The following is a 24,280-nucleotide window of genomic DNA, read 5'->3' as shown; positions in this document are numbered from 1 at the left end:
TAACTCCAAACCACACAATCTTTTCCTGCATGCTTAGAGAAGTATAAAAACCATAAAGGCAAATAAAAGGACTTTGGAACCGTTTGTAAGAACATGATAAACACAGTTAAAATTTAAAAACTTTTTAAATGTCCAGGCAATATTCTAGAAACAGATCTGGGTACAGGTCTGAGGACAGCATGACTCCAAAGTATGTTTTTCCTCTTTAAAAAAAGCTCTCTAGGGTTTATAAGCTACTAAATAAACAAGACCCCTAGAAGCAGGTTAACAATCTGTCTCTCATACAATGAATTACTGTATTTTCTCACAATGGGGTATCACTTTTCACAAAGATTCAAGGGCTAGTCATTACAAAATTATGACTGGAGTCTTGTGCACCTGACAGCTGAAGGAAGAGCTGGGACAATATTCCAGTTCCATGAGTATCAAAACCTTAGTTGCTTTTGACAAGAAGTTTTCATTAGTAACATAAGTCTTGTCACAAGCCACAAAGTAGAGGTAACAATGTGTGGCTCAGAAACAGCACCAACTCTGGTGTTAATATTTTGGGAATTATTTCTGGCTATTTCTTACTTGTATACTACCTTTCTAATAGTGCTTCTCACTCTGACACACTTCAAATGTTATGAAATTATGTACATATCACTGCAGGTTATACCATAAGGATTTAATCACACAAGATATTTTACCATATAACTGCTCTGAGGGATAAGTTGTTTTTCTTAGCTTCCAAAAAGGGAGGACTAACAAGTAGTTCTTATTTAGAAGTCTTTGGAAGTTTAATGCAGTGGTTCCCAACTGTGATCTACAGGAACTTAAAATGTCACAAGGCTGACTCCTACTAGCTTCCTGCTGTACAGACTTATAAGCTCTTAATTGCAAGTTCCCTTTCAAAAAGCCAGATCATTAATCAAAAAATTCAGTCTTTGGAGGCTAAAAGTGAGATGCGTAAATCCACATTAAGGCACCTATGTTCAAAAAAAGTAAGCTCATTAGGGACTTAAAATAAAATCAATACTGTCCTAATTTCTTTACCACATAAGCACTTGCTGCAATTGCTACAGGAATGTTAAATAATTTAAAAAAGGAGGGGAGATGGTCCACAAGACACTATTCAGATGTGGGTCACTATGAAAAAATTGAGAACCCCAATGTGTTGACATTTGGGGCTGGATTGACAAAAGCACTTATGCCCTTAAGTCTGAGAATCAGGCCCCACTGATTCACAAAACCCTGGTTAATGGCTCCTGAACCCTATAGGCACCTGAAATCATTTGGCACTTGAATTATTGCAGTAAATATTCCCTAGGTGCCTATGTTTCTGTCTCTGAGCATGTGTTGTACAGCTTCATGCTAGAAGTCCGGATGCCTAAGACCCAGAGCAATGCACAAAGCTTACATAAAAACAGCCAGTAGTTGGGGAGAGGAGACCCTCCCTCATAACTTTTAGCCCACTGGTTAGGGTACTTACCTGAGATGTGAGAGACCACTAGTTCAAGCCACTCTCTCCCCACTGACAGGGAGAAGGGATTTGAACAAGAATTGCCACTTAAGTGAGTGATCTAGCCACTAGGCAATAAGGTATTCCGATATAGGGGCTTCTTTAGTCTCTCCTGATGGCAGTGTTCCACTGTGGAGCAGGAGACCTGGATCCTAGGTCTCCCTATCTCTCGAGTACTCTAATCACCAGGCTATAGACCAGGGGTAGGCAACCTATGGCATTCGTGCTGAAGGTGGCACGCGAGCTGATTTTCAGTGGCACTCTCACTACCTGGGTCCCGGACACCGGTCCGGGGGGCTCTGCATTTTAAGAAGCTTCATTTAAAATTAAATTAAACATTTTAAAAACCTGATTTACTTTACATACAAGAATAGTTTAGTTATATATATTATAAACTTATTGAAAGAGACCTTCTAAAAACATTAAAATGTATTACTGGCACGCGAAACCTTAAATTAGAGTGAATAAATGAAGACTTGGCACACCACTTCTGAAAGGTTGCCGACCCCTGCTATAGACACACTCATGCTTGCTCTCTCTGGCCCAATGGTTCTTTTCAATATTTATGCACAGTGCAACAGCTTCACCATTGGGCTGACAAGAGTAGAAGTATAAGAATGACTCTATAGACTGGTGGTTAGAGCACTCACAGGAGGTAGGAGACTGAGCATCCAGTCCCCTCGCTCCACAGTGGAGCAGCTTCACAGGAGAGACTGAGGGAGCATTCACATCAGAATATCTTATAGTTGAGTCACTATGGCATATATCTGAAAAGTGGCAGATGCCTGTTCAAATCCCTTCTCCCCCTCAGATGGTGATGGGAGGACCTGAACTGGGGATCTCCCAGATACCAAGTGAGAAAAATTGAGGGAGGCCCTCCCCCCGCTTACAAAAACAGCATAGGCACCTAACACCGAGAGAGGGTTTGCAGCTGAGAATCCCAAGCAGAGGGAGGTGCCTCACCACAGCCTGGACCCAGGCACCTATCTCCAACAGGGGCGAGGCAAAGACACATCCCTCAGTTTAACACCTCCCACTGGCTACCTTAGGAGGAGCCTCCTGGCTTTTGTGAATCCCATTCTGAGGGGCCTATCTCTCCCCATTCATTGTAAAGGGAGCCAAGGCACCTAATTCAGGCTTTGTGAATACCAGTGATTTTCTAGGCACCTAAAAGTGACGCATGAGGACACTCAGTATCATGCCTAAGGGTAAGTCTATACAGCAATGTAAGCCTGGGCTTGAACCCAGGCTCTAGCCTAACTCCCCCCTTGCATCCACACATCAATTGTGCTAACCTAGGGCTTGGACCTAGGATCCCAGGATCTTGCAAGACTGGAGGGAGGACCTAGGGCCCAAGCCCTATTACTTTCCTGTGTGCATGTGGCCCTGGCTTTACTTGGCTCCCAGAAGTCCTCCAGATGTATCCCAGAGTTCCCAGCGGCAGAGTAGGAGCATTGTAAACAGCCAGCGCAGTGGCTGCAAAAGCACCATTACTGCCTGGCTGAGCGCGCTTCCTGTTCCTGCTCTTCTCACAGTGGTGGCAGTTCCTGCTCTGGCTCCTTCTCGCTGCTGTGTGGAGCTTGCAGGGAGCAAAGGTGACAGGCAGGAGGCAGCTTCTGGCTTCCAGGATGCTGGGGTTTAGCCCTCCCCTGGCTGCATTGAGCCAGGAGCTCTGCTGCTGCCCCTCCCTGCAGGGCAGCTGCTTGGTCTGAGTCCGCTCTCTGTCCCTTGCTCCTGGTGCCCAGGCAGCATACAAGATGAGGGCAGTGAGTGGGAGCCAGACCAAAAAACTTCCCCCAGCCATCCCTTATCCCCACCTCCCAGGGTGTGGCAGGGACAGGAATAAGGAATCCCTGGGGGAGTGCTGGAGCACACTGCACCCCAATTCCTGGGGATGCACTTCATCGCTCTGCAGCGAGCAACAGCCAGGATGGGGTGCATGTGTAATTTTCCTCTGAAAACTACATTTTATGTCATTTCAAAATAAACCAACCAACGACTCCTCAACTGAACATACCATTTTAAAATATAAGAATTATAAAGTTTCATTTTAATAGTTTGACAGTCATGGAGACTGATGTTCTAATTATTGTTAGAACAGGTGCACATGGGCATTTTCCTGCCAATGTGACTCAACCTAGAGCTGGAGAGCCCTATTTTCAGACTAGATGGTAATTCAGTATAAAGCCTTCTGAGACTGCAGTCATTCTACTGAGACGGCCACCAAAGGAACTTATTATGCAGTTTAAATACTCATGTGCTCCTTATGGGCAACTGAATCTCATCAATAGCACCATCACAGTTGGGAAACAGGGTGGGAAGTAGAGTTTTCCCACAATGCACCACATTCCCAGTGCTAGAATTTTGACACAAGGTGGTGGGTGTGCTAGGCACTCCAGGATAGGGTCTGTGTGCTGCAACATGGGCGCCAGAGCCCTAGGTTCAAGCACAGGTCAGAAAATTCTGAATGTAGGGTTAAAATGCAGTGTAGATGCTGAAGCCCAGGGTTCCCTGACACCGGTCAGCTGACGCAAGTCCCACCAACCCTAGGTTTACACTGCTGTATAGACATATCCTAAGTTTCTTTGTGAATATAGTCCTTGGCTCCTATACTTGGGGAAATGCTGTAATATCACCTATCACGGTCATATCTGTATAATCAGTAGCAATAGCCAACTCCCTAATGGGCTTTGTGGAATGTCTGATTCTCTGCTTGGGATATCTTATTTGGTTGGTTGGTTTTATGTGATGTATTATAGAGACTGTAGGTATCCAAACACAAAAGATTAATATACTTACCTTATTGATCATATTTAACGTGCATTCAAAAACAGCATCAAATATCTGAGGTATTTCAGCAGTAATGTGTCCCCCCAATTTATTTACAATGATAGCCATTGTACTGAGTACTTCAGGTTCTCTAGCAGCTGGAACATTTCTCTGGTAATCAATGAGAACTGCATCCAACAAAGGAGGAACAAAGTTTTCAGCTACCTGGTAAAGAAAGCAGAACATTGTTAGGTATCTAAAAGATTGCCTACAATAATTGCATAATGAATGCTTTGTAGCAGAGTATGAGCTATTTTAGATACCTACAAATAATTTAGGTCCTAAATGCATTTTTTAAAAGGAGCTTGCCAAATATATACAGTGACTCCTTTAGAATTATTTCTACCCTAGTAATCATTGTTTTAGATTATTGATCATGTAGATCCAGATCTATTAAATCCTCTTGGCTATAGCTCATAAAATTCTTGCAATATCACTTCAATTATGTAAATCTCACTCGGACTTGAGTCCTAGAGTGTGTGTTACATGTGTTTTATGGACCTCCTGAAAATGAGTTGCTATGACAAAGGCAGAGTGTCTTAATTATACTTTTGTTCTGCTGTAAAGATTGTAGATTTCTCCCAGAGTGTCTTATTTATGAATATTGCTAGTTACTTTAAAAATCCACTTACCATCTGAGGATCGTTGGACCTGCTCACCCAACCAGAAATTAGTTTTAGAGTTTCCCTTTTTACTGTCCTCATACTTCTAATCAGAGGTTGTTTAGTAACCATTTCACCTGAAAAGGTTTGAAATTTTATTACAACTCAGTTAAAAGGGTTTGTTGATATCTGAATATACGAAAACTGACTTTTTACACCGAAGTTTTATGCCAAGTTGTTGTCAATCCTACACTTCATTTAGCAGCTCACGCTCTTTGTACGTGCCTATCCTATGCACCAAGTAGTCTCTCAATTGGGAAATATTACATCAGTTCTAATCTCCCTTCCTTTTCATTCAATGCCCCACTTATTTTGGTCTCCTTCCTTTTGCCCTGTCTGTGGCATATGATGTCACAAGAGCAAGTCAAAAGGATTATGAACGTGCAATATAACTGCTAATCTGCTACAGTATACTACCACTGGCAGGGCAGACATGCTCAAAACAGCCTCCAGCTGTGATTTTTACACATTACACATTCCAATTTATACATACTATGAAACACTCTGTTTAGGAGCAGATGTACATGATTGGCCAGTCAGTTGCCCTCTCCCCCATCATCTGTCCAGAACTTGCAGGACCTCCACACTATCTAAAACTATTGGAGTGGGTCTTGCTTTACAATCCTAGAGACATTTGTTAGAGCCATGTTAAGTCCTGAGACAGGTGTGATCCAAACTGTGGGATTACCCAGTAGTTGCAAATCCAGCACTGCACCTCTAAACTACAGATAGAGCTTCAAGAAGTACCTAGCAATAATTTCTGAACTTCATAACTACACATTTCTTGGCAAGGACAACTGCTGGCCTTTGGAGCTGCATAGAATCAAAGATATACTCTCTGGTATTGAAGGTTTCACAGAGGTCAAATCGTACAGCAACTCTATAAACATCAAGTACTACAACTCTACTCTCACTAGTCATCTGTGCAAGTTCTACCTGTATTATGTGATGAATATGTACATTCCCAAATACCAGCATATGGGTAGCACTGATTGGTACAGCAGAGATGGAAAAGCCTTTAATTGCTCTATTAGAACGTCCTATGGCGCACCAATGGGAAAGCAAGACCTGTTCCCAAACTACTGTGAACACCCTCCCCAACCCACCTCCTTTGAGAGAAAGCACCTTATATGTAATATTTGTATTTTTGTTTGACAAAAATGCTATGCAACTGTTAATTTCTTTCCAGCAATAACCTTTGATTTATAAAGTCTAGGCCTTGAATTTCAGTACAAATTATTTATTCAGAAGACAAAAGACTCTTATGTAGCAGCAAAATATTAGCTTGATATATTAGCACTTTTCAAACAGGATAACTGAAGAATGAAAAGGGAATGCTTGGCTCTGATTTAAAGAAACTACAATAAGCCACATTTTCAAGTGTGTGTTGTGGCTTTTATTACAAAATTTGGGATGAGTTTTCACTTCCACAGAAAAATATTTACTGTGTTTTACAACCCCACAATTTTTCTTATTCATAGTTTAACAGTATCATCTCTTTTTCCATCAAGAGACGACAGAAATTTATCTGAATATAAAGGCCAATAAATCTCTTATTAATCTGAAAGGCCAATATAATAAGCACTTGGTTATTTATTGATTAAAAGGTGGTAGTAAGAGTAGATGGTATTATTCCCATTTGGTTAGAAATAACACGGAAATTCTTACCATTAGCCTGAATAGCTGCGGAAATATTTTCACTTAGGCACTTGTACACATTCAGCATATCTAAATAAATTCTTCCAAGCTGTATCACAAAGGGGTGTCCGACAGCTTTACATGCTCTTACATTTGTTTTCAGAATGCTACCCAGCTGTTTAACTGTTTCAGGATCCTTTAGAATATCAACATTCTATTGAAGAATAGTAATTAAGTTAGTCTCATTAACTGAACAAAACTGAGCTTCTGGTATTTTTTTTATGAAATAAAAATTCAGTCAGTCAGTCAGTCATTTCAAACAGTTATCCTAGCAATGTGTTAAGACTATCCCACTGCAGGAGACAGCACCTATACCGCTGCTGTGGCTCATGGCACCTAGTGATGGCAAGAGCAACAATGGGATGAAATTGGGATTACTTCAATATTGCTTTTCTGGAGAAGTATCATGTACATGAGCAACAGTACAAGTATAACCCTAAAAGAAGGAAGAACATAAGGACAGGGAAATGGGAGAAGAGGCACATGAGAGGGTGAAAAAAAAAGTGAGAAGAAACAATGGTCCAATGGCAGTATAAGGTAGAGAACAAGCTTGTTCTTGTCACAGCAGGGATCTGCTTTCCTTCACAAAAGGGAGGATTGCTCTTCAGTGCATAGCTATTAGCAATGGCTGGAGGAAAAGACAACCCTCCTACCTGGAGTAGTGTTACAGTAAATGTGTAGGGCACGTGAACAGGGGGGAAAAAAGTAGATCTCTTTTGAAGGCACAAATTAAGCCCACAAACAGGTAAGCACCATTTTATATTACTACAAGAAATATGCTGCTAAATTCTTTAAAAGACTATGAAAAAAAAACAACAACAATCACCCACACTTCCCTTTTATTCCCCTCCCCCATTTTCACAGTACTTTTTACTATCATGCCAATTATCCTACTACCCAATGTTTGGCCAGGTACCTCCAGAATTAGTCCATACAATGCCAGATCAAGCACAAAATTAAACCTTATTAAAAACCAAACGTTCAGCAGGATCTCTCTAGCTGAACATAAAATACTTAGAAGTTAACATTTCCATAGTGCTCTTACTTTTGTTGCCTGCTGAATTATGCTGTCCCACACTTGATTAGGGAGCAACATGTATTTTTCTATCAGATGCTCCTGTACAGTTTGGTCAGTCTGTGCCCCAATCATGTATCCAACAGCTTCATAGAAAGTATGCACCTGATTTGAACGAGAAACAAGTGAGATAGGAAGGAAAGTTTTCAGAGTTAAGACCTAATGTTAAAACACAACACTTCTTTATGCAGCCATTCCTATATCTCTAGTGGTATATGCACAATTTTTAAAAGTTGTCCATAAAAAGTTGAAGCAGAAAGTATGTTTTAACTGAGTCTAAAAACATTCCCAACACACACTTTACACCAAACATCAAAATTGACTATTTTTGGATGTTTGCTGGACGCCATTAAAACATTTTCTAACTTCAGATTCTTTCATTGGGTTTGTTTGCAGGTTCCCAGTTTTTTTTTTTTAAATAACAAGGTTTATATCAAACTGGGGTATCAGGTGTACAGCACGGAAGAAGGAAGGCCTGTTTTAACAAATCTTATGAGGTCCATCAAAGTAAGGTACCTGTCCTACTGACTCAGTAAGCTATACGTTGCTGGGATAATGGTGTAGTGTACTGTAGGGGAAAATGGAGAGGGAATGGGGAAACAAATATTGAAATTTTGAAACATTTAAAAACTGTTTAGATAGAACACTTAACATGGGTAAAAGTATTTTATTCAGTCCTTCTCCATGCACCCCATTTACCTCCCTCCTCTCCTTCCATATCCCCACTCCTTTGCATCGCCTTCATCTTCCTTTCACATTCTATCAGTCTGTCTTCCCCATCCTTACTCTGCATCCCTCACAGAGCCACACATTGCAAGACCAGGCAGCTCAGATTCATGCCACCCAATTCCTTTTTAGTACATGTCTCCCTCCAATTTCTTTTTTTGTAATCACCCTCCAAATGTACCCTAATTACAATGGGAAGCTAATTATATCTTTCAACTATGGAGTGGCTATCACCACTCCCTAAAGTAGATCTTCCCCAGATGCTAAGCCATTTTACCCACAGAGAAAGTTGCAAGTATCACTGCTACAACATATACAGCAAGTTTGTGTTTGTCTCTAGTTTTATCAAACTATGGTTCCCATTTGGCATAATATGTATTGTTTGTTTTACCTGTATTCTTGAACATTTCAGTAGTTGCATGCTGTTAGTGGGATACTACCTATGCTATGTTAAAACCATTAACAAATAAAAACAATTAGGTGGGAAATGTTAAAATGTTTATCCCAAAAATTATTCAACCAGAATTTAATTCTTGTTAAAGAAATAAATGGGAACCCATTAAACCCACTTAATCTCCTGGAGAGGAGGAAGAACAAAGTCTGCTGAAGGACATTAACTAACCCCCCACACAATGACATAAGCATTCTTCTAGTGCCACAGGATTATGCCCTACCAGCAAGACTAGGAAACAAAATTCAAGTCTCCTAGAAAGCACCACCACCATTTCACCATGGCTTTTATATATTAGCCAGAGCCACTACGTATCATTACCTAAATTGCTGAATTTGACATACCTGCTGTGGCTGAAGATCACAAATGATTGTATTAATATTGTTCAGGATCTCATCAATGAATGGCATGACTTCTCCCACTTGAACCTGAACAAAGTGTCGGCGGCATTTCTGTGCTATTTTTATGAAGGTATCACAAGCCATATCCTGGACACCATCATGGGTTTCTAAGTTAAAATATAATTATGTGTGACTTTTATGCTCTTTACAAAGATTCTACAGGTGTAAACACACACACACACGCGCGCGCGATCAGTAGCTCCAATATGAACGTAATATTTGAATATTTAGGTCCCCAAAAATTTAAGTATTAGTAAGCAAAAAAGTGATGAAACGTCAAACATATTTACCATGCATGAATTCAAACAGCTTGTTGACTACTGTCTTCAAAAATTTCCAGTGAGCTCTCAAAAATCGTGGATATTGACCTACTATATACATGATATTTGATGCAATAATAGCTTTGTTATCTTTCCCTCGCTTTTGTTCACAGAGTCCCAGAAGATCCTGCAAGGGGAAAAAAAACCCTGTACTTATCTTCCTTTTCATGTTTAATGTTTGTATTTTCTTAGAACTGTGATGGGGCAAAATTTAAAGTACTATGATAACCAATGCTAAAACTGTAGTTTGGCAATACCTGACAAATACCAAAAAGATCACCAAATCAGGCTTCATAGTTGTTTCAATGCATTTGAACAATGTAGATTAAAGTTAGGCTATTAGAATTACAGAGATTTAATAAAACTTTCTGGAAGGACAAGAAAGCAGTTTTCTACCCAGAAATTATTTTAAATACAGCTTATTAAGAGTTGTCACATGAACTTAAATTCACTTCAAGCATGGATGTAAAAGTGTAAGCAATCCTCAGTGTTTTGTACAAAATGAAGGCAAGCAGTTTGTGAAATCTATTTAATAAAAACCAAGCAGTCTTAATTTCTTCCTGTAGCATAAGGGACTGGCTACCAACTAGTCTATATTGGTGAGTGTAAAAGAAATGATAATCGAAAGAAATAATTTAATATGAATTACTGTGTGAATTTTTAAAACATGGTAAGAAATGCCTCTTTTCTAACTAATCTTGAATTTTTACCAAGCAGAGCCTCAGTTTTGACAGGTTTTCCACTCTGCCACACATCTATTGATAAAACTAAAATTCTAATCAATCTAAATTGTATATGGCAAAAATGCTATTCTTCCCTCACTGACCATAGTAGAGAAGGTTACAACCTTAAAGGAAAGAGAAATGCATGATAAACTTAACTACTTCTGAATTAACCCCATGTAAAACTTATCTGGGTTAATTTCCTTTATAGGCATAATAGGCAAGACTCCTTTTCATATGATTTTATATAAATGTAATATATCCTGACTAGTCAGTTTGCTTTTTTCTACAGTGTAGTTCAATAAAAACGTGCAGCAAATATTAGTATCTTCAAAGAATTTAAAAGAAATCGCCATTGCACTTTTTGAACCTACCAGCTGTTCTGGCGTGAATGTGAGGAACCCACTAGTTTTATGACATTATACCTTAATTACTGTAACAAGAAATCGTTTTTCATCCTCTTCATGCATTGCTCCACTGATTGACCCAATAGCCCAACACAGAGTATTCAAATTCTTCCATGACCATTCTGTTCCATTCACTTGATTGTGAAGTTTTTCTGTCATTATTCGTTCAGTATCTGCATAATCCAGATGCGTAAGATAAACTAAAAGAAACAATTACATTTTAACATGTTACAAATCCACTTTTTAAGTAGCCACAATACATTATGGAGGTGCTGGTTACAACTCCATAGCAGAGATTGAGTTCTATTTCATACATATGCAGTTTTCATACAAAACATATGTTTTGCATGAAAACTACAGCATATCCTTCCTAAAGTTACAGTCCAGTGTGAACTTTTGAAGGATTTAAGTAAATGTTAGTTTATGAGTTAAAAATAATTAAAAACAGGGTCCTATAAAAATTTAACGTTTAAGTCAAGTTTTTTCTTTGTCCTAAACAATATAAAGCAGATAGTTCACACTTTCTATATAGTTAACGTTAATTGAAATCTTGTTCATAAACTGTATTTGGAGAACTTAGACTGCTACTAAGCTAAACTACTAACAATGGTTGTATCTAATTGTTAAGATTACATAGGCTCAGGTAACCCCTAAGTGAGGCCAATGTGACTAAGTGGTAAATCAACCCATTCCCCTCGTTAGTTTGCATGCAAGAATTCTATTGGTTGTAATGACTCAGTGCTATAATGGAGATGGAATTCCCACTGGTAGATTACTTGATGCAACTGTCACTGTTCTTTAAAGATTCTGTGGACGCATGTTATCTTGAGCCTCATGGTGAAAAGTCCCTCACAGCAGTGCTGCCTGAGCTCCAGTTGCACACAGACATTTCAGAGACAGAGCTCTCCCACCCTCAATTTTACACAGCAATGGTCTCATTGACTGTCCACTACATCAGTAAGTCAGTTGCAACCTGAAGGCCAGATTCACCAATATGCTTTGGCTGCTTTGTACTGCTCTGGCCGCTCTAAACCCAGTTTAACTAGCTAGTGCACTCTGGCTACTTTGGTGTACCAGTAAATCTACAGTTAAAATAAAAAATGTGACTTAAGGTTGACACATATCTTTACATTATATTGTAGGTTAACAATGTTTCTTGTTTAGTGTTCCTGTATGAAATTCTATTTTTTTATTTTATTTTCTATTTTTTTTTTCCCCTGAAACAAACTACATCTAGATGGAGTTGAGGTTGAGCATACATATCAGTAACAAGTGTAAAAAAAAAAATTTACAGGGATATGATGGTTGTCTCAAAACTAAGCACTAAGGCATCCAAGCAGCTTAACTCTGCCTGTAATGTCGGGGGTTGGGAGGGGGAGGAAAAAGTGTAGATTAAACGGACTAAAATCATCTGGGACAACAACCATTAAAATGCCTTACTCATAATCCTATATTTATTCCATGATGTAGCAGAGTTGGGTGCCTTATGTTTAGATTTCTATTAAGTATATCTTTAACTCTGAATTTCTATGGTTTATAACACTGTTGTAAGATAATTACACCAGTGTAATTGTTTTTTTAATCCTCAAGTTACTGATACACACTTTCAACATCAAGTTTTTTTGGTCTAGGAATATACAAGATGAACACAGTACATGGCTAGCATTCAATGACTAAACTGGAAGGTGAAGAACCATCACTGAACAGATGAAGATACCAAGCAGAAGAGTAGATATATTACATACGTAGAACAAATGCTGAAGACTACTGTTTCTTAGGTATGTAAAAAACACTGATCAGGTATTCTACCGTAAGTTCAAAGTCAAAGGATATGATAATTTTCACAACTCCTACAGATATTTCGCTCAGACTGTCTTAAATATGGTGGTTCACAATGCTTGCCAGAATTATTCATGACTAATAAATGCACATTTTGTATTCTAATAACCCAAAGTTGGGTTTTTAATTTTTCTGAATTTCCTTTAGTAAACATATTTAGATTTTTTTAAATTAGACATTGGAGAAGTAAATGAAGTATTTTGTATATTTGTTCAGGAAACATCTTGATACTTTCTAGCAGCAGGGACTCTTTCATAATGCTTAGTATGAATGATTTCTAATGTTTCATCATGGAAACACTCTTTCAAAGTTGTGATGTAATGGGAAAACCAAATTTTATTTCTACTATGCATGATACTGTCAAGATGGTAGCTTGTTGCTGGTTCTTTTTTCAAATGAATAGTTAAGGTTACAAAGAATTACATTTTTTATTGACTACACCTTCTGAAAAATTCTCCTTTGTAGCTGGTATGTCATGTCTCAGACAAGGAGACTTGTAAAAAGTTGTTCAAGGACAAACCAATTCATTTTGAGTTACTGGAGAGATAAACTATACCTATTTTAGCTTGAAAGCGCTGGGGCTGCTCAAAAATAACTCAAATACAGCTGAAGATAAAATTTAAAACCAACATGTCATTATGCAGATCTCCATGAAGTTTCCAGCTAGCTTAGGAAAAAAAAGTTTCTGTGCATGCTCAATGAGCATTTACTAAGATTTTAGCAGAGCTGTTTCCCCCCTCCCCCTATGTGACATACACAGATTGGGAAATTGCATATTCTCCTAACCCAGCTCAGGAAGACAAGAACAATGAGCCTCCCAGCACTGCCTCAAAATGAGCGGAGCTAGCGGTGTCCAGCTTGGTAGGTGAGTTTATTTGGGGGAAATCAATGGTGCCACAGTTGCTCCTGAGTATAGTGGATAAGGAGAAGTCTAGCAAATAAATTATTAGAATGCAGGTTAAGCAGTAGAGCTGGTTGAAAATTCTGACAGAACAGTATTCTGTCAAAAAATGCAGTTTGATCAAAATCTAAACATTTTGTTTCAATATAATCATTTAGAATTATTTACTATAATTATGGATACGATTTAGTCATGGATTCAGTGTCTTTACTGGACCTCTGTGACTTCAGCTTCAGCTGTCAGTGGTGGGGGTGGAGCTGAGGCGATGCACCCTCCTCGCAGTTGTGGCAAGAGTGTGGCCTGTGGGCCCCCCCTCCAGGCCACTCCTTGAGCCAGGGCTGTGCACCCAACCCTTTCATCCAGGGCCAGAGCTGCATATTTTGGTACAGCATAAAGCTACAAAGATGGGCACCAAGTAATGTATGAAATGAGAACTAATGAGTACTTATGCTGTTCTCTTTCATTCAGACTCCTCTACTGCACCCAACACCACCATAGTACCTGAGCCCCCTTCCAGCAATGCATTAAACAGGACTCTCATGTCATGAGTAGTTCCTTCTCAAAGGAAAAAAAGAATATGGAATTCTAGAAGAATTATGATGTGCTGTCTGGTTTTATTTGATAGCTAAGAGAAAGTGTGCCTTGTACTGCCAAAAGTAAGTGACAACACTGGAGGTGGTTCTTAGGTCCTATAGGCTTTCCAGTCTTGGTCCAGCCCCAAGGTAGTTCAGGCCTTGTCTACACCACAGAGTTTTGTCAACAAAAATTATTCCGCTTTAATTAAACCGCGGTTGCATATCCCTACTATGCTCCTTGTGTTGGCAGAGCACATCCACACTAGCAACTCTTGCATTAACACAGAGACCAGTGCACTGTGGGTAGCTATCCCACTGTGCAACTGGTCACAGGGTGCTTTGGGAAGGGTTTGCAATGCTTCATGGGGCAGGTACAGTATCATATGATGCAGGTTTCTCAATCCCATCGTTCCATGGGCATCCTACTAGATTGCCAGCTGCTTTTCAACTGAAACGTATGTGGGGGAAAGAGGGTAGTGAGAGAGACAGGGAGAGTGGGGGGGGGAAGAATGTGTATTAGGGGAGAGTGTGTGGGCATGTTGTCTCCAAGTTCAGACAGCAGCCTGAGCAACCAATTCTGGGGGAGAGGGGGACACCCTCCCACATCAGCCCATGGTTCTGCACAGCAGTCTTTTACCCTCCCCCCAGCAGCAGCCCACTCTGCCTGCCTGCCTGCTGATTCCACATTAATGGTTCTGTGATTCCCTCCAAGGTTTTCCACAGCCTCCTCAGCTACCAGGTGCGCCATCTTCAGCAACTCCGAGTTCTCCATGCTGGGTTGGCCAACTTTCTGATAGCAGAAAACCAAACACCCTTGCCCCGCCCCTTCCCCTTCTCACTCCATCCCCCCTTCCCCCCCCCCGAGTCACTCGTTCTCCCCCACCCTCACTCACTTTCACCGGGCTGGGGCAGGGGGTTGGGGTGTAGGAGGGGGTGAGGGCTCCGGACTGAGGCTGAGGCTTTGGAACGTGGAAGGGGTCTCTGGGCTGGGGAAGAGGGTTGGGGTGTGGGCTCTGGAAGCAAGTTTGGGTGCAGGAGAGGACTCAGGGCTGGGGTAGAGGATTCAGTATGGGCTCCAGGCAGTGCTTACCTGAGGCAGTTCCCGGAAGCGGCAACATGTCATCTGACTCCTAGGCACAGTGGCGGCCAGTGAGGCTCCGCGCGCTGCCCTCACCCGTAGGCACGATCCCTGCAACTCCCATTGGCCACGGTCCTGGGCAATGGGAGCTGCACAGCTAGTGCTCAGGGCGGGGGCAGCACGCGGAGCCTCCCTGGCCAACCCTGCACCTAGGGGCCACAGGGACATGCTGGCTGCTTCCAGGAGCCGTAGGGAGCTTGTCTTAGCCCTGCTGTGCTGCCGACTGGACTTTTAACAGCCCGGTCAGTGCTGCTGACTGGAGTTGCCAGGGTCCCTTTCCGACCGTGCGTTCCGGTCGAAAAACCATACTCCACGCTGAGGAATGTCAAAGGTTCCCAGAACTTCTGAAAGTGGAAGGGTGAATGCCTAAAGGGCACCAGAGTTCAAAACAGCGAGCAGAGCAGTCACGGTGGGCACTGTGGGATACTGAGGGAAGCCATTTATATTGCTATAATGAATGGCAGCGTCTACAGTGACTACAGTTTGTCACTTTAATTTTGCCACAAAAAACTTTATGCCTCTCGTTGAGTTGGATTTATTTTGTCGGCAACACAGTGAGAGTTTTGCTGCCAAAAGTAGCTTTGTACTGTGTACATCTCCACTATTTTGTTTGCAAAAACTGCCTTTTGCTGACAAAATTGTGTAATGTAAACAAGACCTTAGTTTCCTTCACCAATGAGCTTTAACGGCAGAGCTTGGTCCTAATAATTAAAAGCCTTTAAGATAATGCCCTGAAGCTACTGCCCCCTCCTATATACATTTATTTTTCCATTAATTTACTAACAACTTTTTTTCTGGTGCCACTTATTTAAAATGGTTGCATCTGACCATAATAAATTAATAGATAAACTTCAAGAGAAACAAAAGACAAGGAAAAAACTCCAAAAATTAAGTCAACTTCTTCTCAGGGGATAGTCTTCCTAGAGTACCACTCCATTCCCCATTCTTGCATTCCTCTCCTTCATACCTTCTTCCCACACTTATCTTGATCAGTAGTTATTCTTCCTTGCATTTTCTATCTAAATTAGATTGTAAGCTAGCATTTAGTCAAAGGATTTCATATGTTGTTGGTGTATATTCATAAGGTCAGATAAGTCATTAACTTACCCAGAGTCTCCCTCATATTCTTGTACAAGTTTATGGAATCTGTATCCTTCATGAATTCTCGTACGACTTCCCCCTGATCATTTTCCACAACCAGCACTTCTTCTGGTTTAGCCATACGGCTAACCATTAACAACCGGACCTATGTTTACCAGAGAATCAACAGTTTTAGATTAAAACAAATTTAGGGTTGGGCATTTGACTAGTTCAAGAGTAAACGGTCAATTGACCAGTCAAATATTTCAAAGCACTTATTTGTCAGGAGAGTAAAAAAAGAAGACTTCATGGTCTCCAATAGGTTTAGCCTTAGACAGACACTTTTGTCTAGTTACAAAAGAAGTTACTAACGGAGTTATTTTAACTCCGAAGAATGCCAAAAACAATGTTCTAAAAGAAAGGCAGCAAAACGCAATCAAAAGATAGTCTCTTCCACTGAGGCTTCCTCTTTCCACTAAGATAAGGACTACATTTTAGCTTTGAAATGCAGAGCACATACACACTTTAGCCAAAATACAAACAGGACTTCAAAATATATGCTTTAAACCAGGGGCCTCAACTCAAATGACCACAAGAGCCGCATGAGGACTAGTGCATTGGCCTGAGGGCTGCATCACTAACACCCACCCCTTGCTGCCCCCAGCCCCGCCCCCACTCCACCCCTTCCATGAGGCCCCGCCCCTGCCCCACCCCCATTCCAACCCCTTCCCTGAAGTCCTCACCTCAACTCTGCCCCCTCCCTGCCCCCAGGGGGTGCAGGAGGGGTGCGGGGTGTGATGGGGGCTCAGGGCAGGGAGTTGACGTGCAGGAGGTGTGCAGGGTACGGCAGGGGGCTCAGGGCAGGGAGTTGGGGTGTGAGGTGCAGGAGGGGAGAGGGGTGCGGCAGGGGGTCGGGGTACAGGGTGCAGCAGGGGGCTCAGGGCAGGGAGTTGTGGTGCGGGAGGGTGTGGGATGTGGAAGGGGGCTCCGGAGAGGGAGTTGGGGTGCGGGCTCCGGCCCCACTTACCTAGAGCGGCTCCAGGGTGACAGCACCGCGGCCAGGGCAGGCTCCCTGCCTGCCTGCCTGCCCTGGCCACTGTCCCCACTCCAGGAAGCGGCTGGAGTCCCGGGGGAAGGTGAGGGGGGGGGGCTTGGCGGGCCGCACGAAAGAACCCCGCGGGCCCCACGTGTTTGAGACTTAAACCAGCAGACAAGGATAATCTTAGAGGACTTGACATGCCTACTGGGCATCTCTCACACAAACAGACAAAAAATGTATTGGAAAGTTAAAATTTAATTTCCAAACTTCTGAGATATTGGAAGATATCAACATTAATGTTGCATTAAGTTATTTAAGGCACATTTAATCAAGATGTTTATTCAAATTTTTCCATTTAGTTTGTATTAAATATGGGCGATGAGGTTATGTGATTTTTACCACTGACAAAAGTTTAGATGCCATGGACTAACTAATGCAGGGGTCCTCAACGCGGTGCCCACAGGCGCCATGGCGCCCGCCGGGGTGTCTAAATGTGCCCGCGTACTGGCCAGTGGACGAGCATCCGCCAAAATGCCACTGACAATGTCGGCGGCATTTTGGCGGTGGCGCCTATTGACGTTGCTGCTTGTTGGCGGCATTTTGGCGGATGCTCGTCCGCTGCCACGGTCCTCCGTGGCTCGTTGTCTGGCACCTGCCAGACGAAAAAGGCTGGGGACCACTGAACTAATGAGTAGTGTCCCTCTATGTACTCTGAAGTATTAATGCACAAGGTATCAAACAAGATATAGGTGTGCCACAGTTTAATAGCTCAAGGGGTGGAGTAACTAGTCACCAGCCAAAATCGAATGTTGTCAGAAATATTCCGTTATACTGAGGCACTGGTCATACAAAGTACAGATTTCCTTTTCTACAAGGATGTATGTAAACTTATGGCTAAGGCTACGATTTAGTCACAGGTATTTTTAGTAAAAATCAGACAGGTCACGGGCAAAGAATTTTTGTTTATTGCCCGTGACCTGTCCATGACTTATACTATAAATACGCCTGACTAAATCTTTGGGGGGGGGGGGGGGGGAAGGGGGGGGAGGGAGGAGGAGGGGAATTTACTGCTGGGGGTAGGGCTGCCCTATGGAACAACTGCTGGGGGGGTGCATCAGCACCAGCTGCTAGGGTCCGCTGAGCAGCGGCTGCTCTGGCCACCCTGGGACCAGTGCCGGGGTCTGCCAAGCAACAGCTGCTCTGGCCGCCCCCGGGACCGCTGCCCTGGGCTGTCTGAGCAGCAGCCAGTGTGGCTGGCCCCAGAGATAGCTGCTTGGGCAGCCCTAGGGTTAGCCACACTGGCCGCTGCAAAAGTCACAGAATCCGTGACTTCCGTGACCAACATGGAGTCCTACTTACGGTGCATTCAATTAAACATGAATTCCCCCAACATTACCTTTGACAGAACAGGCAGATAAAGCTGTCTCCTGGGAGGAACATCAAAATGTTGACTTCCCGAAAGCAATGGAGAAGCAGATGTTGAAAATGGACTCTCTCTATACAGTTCAGCAGCCAAATGATTCCAGTATTCAAGACAAATCTTAAAAATTTCAGTTTCTTCGACTTCTGACACCAGCAACATATAGTGAAGAGCCTACAGAAATGTGATTTACACAAAATTGAGTTATTGGTCAATCAGTATTTTCTGTGGATAATACCTTGATGCTGAAGGTTTATTTATCCAAATAGTTTTAGTGAAAGGCTTTATATATATCTATATATATCTTTGCCATAACGTTTAGAAACAAAATGAATCAGTATGTTATAATTATAATTAAAAGGTCAGCATCCCAAGAAATGATCAACTGCCATGACTATGACCACAGGGAACTTTTCCAACATATGTACCTATACTTTTGAAAAGTTACAATAACCTGATTAAAAGGTGATAATTTCTCAAAATAATTGAATCTCCATGTATAATTCTTGATTAATCAAGATAATCATCTCTTCAGTTTCTGCAAGACAGTGTGGTTTTACAGTCTCCTAAAGCAAGGTGTTTGTCAGCAGGACAATACCAATATCTGGCTACTCAAGATTACCACTACCATAGTGTTGTGGAGCTCAGCATTTTGAAGAAGTCTTTGTTGAGTGCATCATCTTTTGCTGCTCACAGAAGGTAGATGTTTAAACTGCTGACAGAGGAACGGCAGACATTCCTCATTTGCACTCAATGAAAATTTCTATCAGGACACATGAAGGGAAATAAAAGTTACTTTTATTTGTAACTTCCTTTTTCTCTTTACTGCAATGGTGCTGACCAATATGCACACCAAAACATTAAAAGGAATCTATTTGGTATATTTCTGATATAGAATCATAAGTTGGGGCTACACGCTCCAACATTCAATGCTCTCTTAGCTAATCTTTCCCTCCAGCTAATCCCAACATCCCGTATCACCAGCCAACTGTGGACAAGATCAGCCGGAAGGAGTGAAATATCTTTAGATGTAGTCCCCATAGGCTGTGCATGCTAGGAGAATCAAGTGATCCATAACTGAACTGATTTAAGACAATGCAATGTGTTCACAACAGTTACATCAAATCAGTTTCAAAACGACATGAACACAGTTCTAAATAGTTTCATTTGCAATGCCACCTGAGTAGCACAGAACCTTGCATAGCTCCCACAAGCAGTGAACCAAGAGATTTCAAAAGGTCCTTGATACAATATGGGGTAGCAATGGAAAGACTAGTTGAACTATTACTATATGTTTGCCTTCACATTGGCAAAGAACATTTACTAACCTTTCCGTAACTTGTTCTTAGAGATGTGTTACTTACATCCATTCCATGCTAGATGTGTGCGTGCTGCATGCACTGTTGCCAGAGATTTTTCCCTTAATGGTATCCATAGGGCTGGATCTAGCGCCCTCTGGTGTCACGCGGATATGCACTGGTATAAGAGGCGCCGCCGGCCCCGCACCATCTCATTTCCTTTTTGCTGGTAACTCTGACAGATGTAGGAGCGTGGGTCATGGAATGGTCACAGCAACACATCCCAAAGAACAATAGTTACAAAAGGTTAGTAGTAACCATTTTTCTTCGAGAGCTTGCTCATGTCCATTCCGTGCTAGGTGACTCAAACAGTACCCCAGGAGGTGGGCTCAGAGTTCATGGACATACTGACTGTACCACTGATCTCCCGAAACTGGCATCGTCTTGTGCCTGTTGGGTCGAAGGTACGACCCAACAACCAGGTCACAGCTCTGCAGATGTCCTGGACTTGTACCTGCACGAGAAATGCTGCTGCTGAAGCCTGGACTATTGTGGAATAAGCAGTCACAATGGCCGGAAGCAGGATGTTCGCCTGCTCATAGCAAGCCCGAATACACGTGGTTAGTCAGGATGAGATTCTTTGCGGTAACACAGGTAGTCCTCTCATCCTTACCGCTATTGCTACAGAGTTGTTTGGATTTGTGGAAGGGCTTACTCCTTTCAATAAAAAAAGGTGAGGGCCTGCCTAAGGTCCAATGTACAAAGCCAATGTTCCTTAGTTGATCTGTTGGGTTTTGGGAAGACAGGTAGAAAAATGACCTGATTGTTATGGATTTGTGACATCATCTTTGGTAGAAAGGCTGAATGGGGGTGCAGTTGAAACTTGTCAGTGAAGAACACCATTTAAGATGGTTGCGACGTAAGGACTTTGATCTCAGAGACCCTGCTGACCGAGAGGACAGCCAGCAGGAAAATGAGCTTTGGAGCACGATGCTAACAATTTAAGGGGGGGGACACCGTGAGACACGACAGGACCAAGTTTAAGTTCCATGGTGGGGGAGGGGTCAGTTTGCAACCCTGAGGATAGAGTCTTTCCAACCCCTTGAGAAAGTAGACGGTCATCTTGTGGGAGAACACTGATCTGCCATTCACTGGTGGGTGGAAGGCTGAAATGAATGAACCTTAATAGATGAGAGAGCCAGACCTTGCTGCTTTAGGTGGAGCAGATAGTCCAAGACAGACCGCAGAGAAGATCAGAATGGAGAGAGATTCTATTCAGAGGCCCAACAAGAGAAACATTTCTACTTGACCAAGTAGGTAGCCCTGGTGGAAGGCTATTACTTTGCGAGACCTGTCAAACCTGATCCGAGCAGCCCTGTTCCTTGGGGTTCAGCATCCATGCAGTCAGGTGCAGTAAGGCAAGTTTCAGGTGAAGCAACCTGCCATGGTCTTGTGAGATCAAGTCCAGGCAGAGTGGGAGCATGAGTGGTGCTGCCACAGAGAGGTCCAGAGGCATGCCAAATCAATGCCAACATCTTATCAGGATAACCCTTCCCTCGTCTCATTTGATTTTTAGGAAAACATTGTGAACCAAGGGAATTGGAGAAAAGGTCTGTATAGTAGGTGGCCTGCGCACGAAAGCAGGAAGGCATTGGGGAGGGAGCCTGCACAGCGAGCACTACAGATGGCATTTCCTGTTCTCCCTGGTAGCAAATAGTTCCAACTGGGGAGGCTCTTATCTCTGGAAGATGACCCTGATGACTTCCAGGTGAAAAAAAACACTCATGGTGAGAGAAAAAAAGCTCTGCTGATGCGATCCGCCAGTACATTTCGGGCTGAAGATCGAGCACCTCCCTGCTTGTTGATGTAAAACATGGATGTGATGTTGTCTGTCAGGACCGACACCACTTTCCTTGAGGTCTGGGGAATGAACTTGTGGCAAGCTAAGCCCTGAGTTCCCAGACATTTATATGTAGGGAGAGTTCTTCTTGGGACCAGAGGCCCTGGGTCCTGAAATTGTTGAGGTGGGCTCCCCACCCTAGGTTTAACCGAGGTTAAGGCTATAGACAGTTGAGGATCAGCAAAGGGTACTCCCTAACATTACAGATTCTGGGTCTCTCCACTAGGTCAGGGAAACGAGGACTGTAGGTGGGACAGTGAGTCTAAATGGTGTCTACTCAGGGAGTAGACTTATGTCAGCCACATCTGGAGGGGCTGGAGGCGCAGCCTTGCATACTGTACCAGGCAAGTACATGCTGCCATGTGTCCCAATAGTTTGAGGCAGACCTGAACAGTCATTATTGGTGGACTGTGATGCTGGACATCAGGTCCGACATAAGTTTGGAATTGGGCCTCCAGAAGGAAGATTCTGCTGGAGTTGAGTCAAGCACTGCCCCGATTAACTCTATTCTCTGAGCTGGGACCAGAGTTGACTTTTGCTTGTTTAATCAGCAGGCCCAGTGCCCAGAAGGTGGCCCGGACAGTACTGATGCTGTGCCGTACCTGATCATGCAACTGACCTTTGATCAGCCAGCCATCAAGGCACGAATAGACTTGCACACAGTGCATGAGGAAGGCTGCTACTACTGTCATATACTGCGTGAAGACCTGTGGGGCTGCCGATAGGCTAAAGGGGAAAGCGGTGAATTGATAGTGGCTTTGACCCCGTACAAACCTGAGAAATCTTTGGTGACTGTGGAAGATAGAGATGTGAAAGTAAGCTCCATTAAATTGAGGGAGGCGTACCAGTCTCCTGGATCTAGGGAGGGTATGATGGAGGTCAGAGAGACCATGTAGAACTTTAGTTTCTTGAGATATCTGTTAAGGCGACGCAGGTTCAAGATGGGCCTTAGGCCCCCTTTGGCCTTCGAGATTAGGAAGGAACTTCCTCTATGGCCCTGTAGTGAAGCAGACCGGCTGCCCACAGACCTGGAGGGGGAGGGGTCCCTCACTGAACCTTGGTGGGCGGAGCCACGCCACGCTCAACCCTCCCACCAGAAGTCAGTGGGTGGGACAGGAAGTATAAAAGGCGGGCTGGAGAACTCAGATGGGGCCCCAGAGGAGCCAGTCGCCTCCTGCAAGCTCCCGAGTTGGGAGGCTGCCACAGACCCCAAGGAAGCGGAGGACTGGCCAGGACCATTTACAGACCTGAACATGGAGGAGATGCCAGCCCTGACAGAGGCCCTCTTCCCCGACGACCCTCTACAGATATAGGTACACCCTGAGGGGGAGTTAGGAAGTGACCCAGGGGTAGCCAACCCTTGTCTGACTGCAGTGCTGACAGCAAGTGAGTCAGTGTGTTACGGTTAGGATCCCCGCTGACTCAGTGGCAGACTGCTCTGCCACTGCTAGGGCCCTGGGCCGGGGTGCAGTGGAGTGGGTGGGCCTGAGTCCCCCCTGCCACTCCAACCCATGGGTGGCAGTCTCCCCCTCTCTGAGGCAAGAAACCTGTGCTTGTCAGCTCTCCACCAGAGCTAGGAGGCCTGACTGTTTTGCGGCTCAGCCTGAGTGCAGGCCTGAGCCCACAGACTCTCTACTGCTCCGCCTTGATTTAAGGGCCTGGGCTAACAGATTATTTGGCTACCCAGCCCAAGCACAGGCCTGAGCCAGAGACTCTTTGCTGCCCCACCCTGACCAGGGGCTGGGCTCTGTGTTTGTCGTTCGGCCCTGATCACAGACCTGCGCTCATGTCTCCCATCGCCCCGCTGATTTCCCACGCCAGGTGGCCTCCCAGAGACGCAGTGAGGTTGACTGGCTGCCCACAGACCCAGAGGGGAAGGGGCTACTCCCCCCAACGGACTACAGGCCCCCCACAAGTAGTAGGGATTGCATCTCCCCGGCAAGGAATTGCTGGTGAGAAGGGCCCCGAAGAGGGACCAGGGTGGGGGATGGGAGGGAGGGGTAGATACAAACTGGAGAGTGTAACCAACTGTTACTGAACTGAGGACCCAACAGTCCGATGTTATCTATGACCATACTTGGCTGAAGGGCAGCAAGATGGTCCAACAACAAGAGAGGGGATGAATCTGGAACTCAGACTGGTGTAACGCCCTGATGCACCTTTAAAAAGCCTGTGGATCAGTGATCACTGTGCCAGGATCATGGAAGTCTTGCTCCTAGACAGTGCTGTGGTGGTTGGTGCTGGCAAGGAGCTTGGCGCTTCCTGTTCTCTCCTATCCCCGGCTGTCGGAGGTCCTTG

General features: G+C 43.5%; 1 protein-coding gene across 1 annotated transcript in view; it reads right to left on the bottom strand.

Moving 5' to 3' along the window:
- The window catches only part of XPO1 (exportin 1), a 77,633-nt gene that overhangs the window by 5,847 nt on the left and 47,506 nt on the right, over positions 1-24,280 (bottom strand). Inside the window, exons 12-20 of the mRNA XM_026653116.2 lie at positions 18,761-18,958; positions 16,353-16,491; positions 10,811-10,992; positions 9,634-9,790; positions 9,287-9,450; positions 7,736-7,870; positions 6,661-6,844; positions 4,963-5,069; positions 4,301-4,495 (exon numbers count right to left, since the gene is read on the bottom strand). Coding sequence (XP_026508901.1) covers positions 4,301-4,495; positions 4,963-5,069; positions 6,661-6,844; positions 7,736-7,870; positions 9,287-9,450; positions 9,634-9,790; positions 10,811-10,992; positions 16,353-16,491; positions 18,761-18,958 — 1,461 coding nt within the window. The remainder of the gene's footprint in view (positions 1-4,300; positions 4,496-4,962; positions 5,070-6,660; positions 6,845-7,735; positions 7,871-9,286; positions 9,451-9,633; positions 9,791-10,810; positions 10,993-16,352; positions 16,492-18,760; positions 18,959-24,280) is intronic.

Source organism: Terrapene carolina, unplaced genomic scaffold, assembly GCF_002925995.2.
Source record: "Terrapene carolina triunguis isolate 2854851 unplaced genomic scaffold, T_m_triunguis-2.0 Scaffold132, whole genome shotgun sequence".
NCBI lineage: Eukaryota > Metazoa > Chordata > Testudines > Emydidae > Terrapene > Terrapene triunguis.
Note: the sequence above shows the minus strand (reverse complement) of the source record. Positions and strands in the feature narration are given on the sequence as shown.